We start from the raw sequence: 3,759 nt of genomic DNA, 5'->3' as shown, positions 1-3,759 counted from the left end.
AGTCTTTCGCAGCAGTGGTAGCTAAATCCTTTGGATCCATTCGTTTATAATTCCTGCCGAATTTGGACATGCATCACCCACCCACTTACCTCCTCAAGGTGCATTAGCCTCCCCCGCTCTATCGCTTTACTTCAGACTTACTCATCCATCCAGTCAATCCTCTAGTATTTATCAACCCATCCATCAACCCACCTCTCTCGGATCTATCCAACCAATCTTCTCTTTTCAGCCTATCCAGGGCCCACCCAACCCCCTCCATACGCACAACCACCAACGGCGCCGCCAATGGGAGCACCTTATTTGCAATCACAACCGATGCAACCAGCACCGGGCGCACCTTACGGTGCTTACCCAACCACCAGTCAACCCGTTGCGGGTTCAAGTTACAACTACTATCCGCCGCCTCAACCACCAGCGCCTGGTCAGCAGCCGCAGGTCCTCTACGACAAGAATGGCAAGCCCTATACCATTGTATACAAGAATGGAAAGCCCAAGAAGAAGAAGTGGAAGAAGGCCGCTGCTGGTAAGTGTATCTGTAATGGCTGAGCTATCTCTAAACTCGATTGACAAGTGAATGACAAAGTGGTCTGTCAAATGGAGATCGTTGACAGGTGAAATTGAACGGGAGTGGTGCCTTTTTTCACATCACTTTGTCCTTTGCAGGGATCGCAGCCGGAGCGGCAACAGGTTATGTGGCGGGTAAGATGCTCGGTGGACTTGGTCGTGTTTTTGGCTACGGCCTCGGTGGGTGGGGCGGAGGCTGGGGACGTCCATGCCACAGTGGCTGGGGCAGTTGGTCCTCGTTAAGCTCCTTCAGCAGCTCTGACTGATGGTCATCCTAGACAATCCCTCTCTGACAATGGATTTGTTGCACCTGTTTCGTGGGTTTCTCCTTCTTCTAATCACTGATCTTGTGCTAGAGATAATCATCTAATTTACCAAAACAACTTCCATCTAATCAACGCTTCAGCGGAGTGTTCTTCATTTGGGTGGGGAACCAATAAGATTGATGCCGGGGTCGTTAGATATTGCTGAGTTTATAATGGCTGAAATAATGCAAAAGTATTTGGTAATAGGGGGTGAATAGTCGCGTGGGTGGACGAAGTAGTGATTTTTACTCGTGACGGGATGCATGCAAGCCGCCGACGGGGGCGGTTGATTTGAACACGGGACGTGCATCGCAATAACACTCATTTGATGTGTTGGCTTTTGGTAAGGCGGTTTAGCTTCCAAATAACATCATTCTCACAGGAGCAATTAAGCAAAGCGCCCATTTAAATGACAGTTTTCTGATAATTGGCATTGTTTTTTTTTCCAGCGCGGTCAAATCTCCTAAATTATTTACGATTTAAGTAGTACTTACGCACGGTGTTTTGCATTACTTAGTCATGACTTGGGTCTAAATCACCGAGGCGCATTGCTAAGTATAACTGCTTGCTCCGATTTACTAGAGAGCTAGATTCTAACGAAACAACTCTAGAATGGAATTAAAAAGTCTAGGTACTTTCCTGGACTGCTCTCCCCGTATTACCGAGGAAGACACTAAGACTCCAACTATAATTTGTCATATTAAGCCGAAGTATTCAAACCAAAAGGTAGGCCTCCAACGAGGAAGGTTAAGTTTTTTGTATGACTCATTTCTAGCGAGCTAAGTAGCAATGGCGACACATTCGAATATAACAGTAAAACCAAATGAAGGTCCCACCGGTGAAATTACAAAGTCACATGGACAGATGTTTAAGTTGATAATGAGAAGAGCCTTCCTTACCAAGACTTCTGAATGGGAACTACTTGAATCAAGGCTCAATTGAGCTCTGATAGTTTGCTTAACTTTCCGCCTGAAGATTATACTTCTGTTAAGCGAAATGGCCCCCGATCCATGTCAGAAAGAATCAATGTGCTACATATCTGGTTGTTTTATTTTTCGTGAAACCAGATTCTTTGCTACATAGGTTTGAGTACGTGCTCTTTCAATGCTTCCATAAACAGAAAAAAATCCTTGTTTTTACCGAAGAGCATAACTGCAGTGAGAAGTGGTATTTCATTCAAAAGAGTGCATTTCAGAATGTATCGTACCCCTTAATTATACGCATTTCTTTAATCTCCACCTGCGATGATCATGCAATTATAAACAAAATAAATTTCATGGCCATTTTAAATCGTTGCGGTTGCAAATTAAGGGCTAAATTTAAAATTTATTTAGCAGCGAAAAGGGTTTTTTCTACTGAAACTCAGGAAATGAGTAGTAGATGTTGGGCATTCATAATGACCCACACGTCTGCTTTAACTCTGCCTTATTGTTGGTTTCTATACTTACGACCTTTACACCCTTTAAATATCTGCTTAATAAGTGTTTCTTAAAAAAACAGTTGCTCCTTTGTCGATCGTCCTATAGCATTAAAGCAAATGGCACAACACCTCACCTTTCACAAGAAGATGACATGGTGGAAAAATACTAGCGCCATTTCTGATAAGCTGTCGATTTATGGTATCACCGCCACATCATAATTCCTTTAGGCAAAATTTTTCGTTAATGGTTGTCATATTTTACCGAGACAAAAATTAATTATTACTACACATGTTATTTGAATGCATGCAAAGCGTTTTTGGCAAAGTCTTTGGTTTTCAACATTTTCATTGAAACGTGAATATAAAGCTGGGACATGCAATAGCTCCAGCTAGTTGTTAGGCACTGAACACTGAAAGCGTTTGCTAAACGTCAGATCTAGGGAGCACATTGTGCCACAATTCTCGCGTACGTGAAGTCACATAAAGTAAATAAGCATTTAATGATTCCAGCAAATCTCCCAGAACATCTCATTACCAGAAGACTGAAGTAATGGCGTCAAATCATGATGCAAATGAAACCCATTATTTAAAAATTGAAATTTGTTGGGTCAAACAAATACGACATTTGCTAAGCATATAAAACAATATTTAGTTACATTAATGCCACCAAATATTTCAACAGAAAAAAATAGCGATTCTTATTAGTGAGTGGTGGGTGATCATATTTCTTAGGTGCATAAAAGCAGTCTTTTAATCGGGAAGTAAAGAGCGATATCAATTCTTGCAGAAATCCACTTACAAATGGCTAGTATTTAATAACCTCTACCAGATTAATAAATTCCTGCGACGCTGTTTCCTTAATGAAACATCGCAAATTAGGCTGATTTGCTGATTGGGCCTAGGCGTACCTTTTGGTTTTGCATAAACAGTTGTAACATAGAGAAGCAAAGATGTCGGCTTTATTCGTTAGCTGAAAACACCCTCTGAAGGTTTTTGAATTGCCTTGTTCTTTGAAGCAGCACCACCACCACTATTTCTCGATGAGATATAAGACAGCTCATAAATCCCTCCTTACACAAGAAAACGCTTTTTTTCTAGAAGTAAACGATATGGTGCCTAGCAAGGGAACAGTTTAGTGCATTGCATTGCACCATGACGCGCCGCATACACACCCATGCATAGGCATAAGGCAAGTGTGGTCTCGTAAAATAGAAATGCTCCATTGCTCAGACGTGTAGGGTAATGTAAAAGGTTTGGATGACATTTGATGCCACGCGTCGGTTCTCACGGATCCGTTGGTGCTTCAATCAGGCAGTGAGATGATCAGAAAGTGAAACACTCAAAATATAAATGCGCACTGCGTTCTCAAGATATGCACCAGAGAGACGGAGAGCAACTCAATCACCTCCAGTTAAGGCATATTGTCATCCCTTGATGCGGCTGTCATCCATTTGCTTGTCAGTTGCCAAG

General features: G+C 42.2%; 2 protein-coding genes across 2 annotated transcripts in view; one reads left to right on the top strand and one right to left on the bottom strand. All coding sequences in view use genetic code 11, as the record gives it.

Annotated features, from left to right (window-relative positions):
- The window catches only part of EGR_09867 (hypothetical protein), a gene marked incomplete at both ends in the record, with an annotated part of 5,252 nt that extends 4,422 nt beyond the window's left edge, over positions 1–830 (top strand). Inside the window, 2 exons of the mRNA XM_024499116.1 lie at positions 230–523; positions 664–830. Of these exons, the coding sequence (XP_024346462.1) occupies positions 230–523; positions 664–830 (461 nt within the window). The remainder of the gene's footprint in view (positions 1–229; positions 524–663) is intronic.
- Positions 831–3,255: 2,425 nt separating this feature from the next.
- EGR_09866 (hypothetical protein) overlaps positions 3,256–3,759 on the bottom strand; it is a gene marked incomplete at both ends in the record, with an annotated part of 3,914 nt that continues 3,410 nt past the window's right edge. The window contains 2 exons of the mRNA XM_024499115.1: positions 3,256–3,325; positions 3,365–3,405. Coding sequence (XP_024346461.1) covers positions 3,256–3,325; positions 3,365–3,405 — 111 coding nt within the window. The remainder of the gene's footprint in view (positions 3,326–3,364; positions 3,406–3,759) is intronic.

The sequence above is a fragment of the Echinococcus granulosus genome, assembly GCF_000524195.1.
Source record: "Echinococcus granulosus chromosome Unknown EG_S00172, whole genome shotgun sequence".
NCBI classification, from domain to species: domain Eukaryota; kingdom Metazoa; phylum Platyhelminthes; class Cestoda; order Cyclophyllidea; family Taeniidae; genus Echinococcus; species Echinococcus granulosus.
Note: the sequence above shows the minus strand (reverse complement) of the source record. Positions and strands in the feature narration are given on the sequence as shown.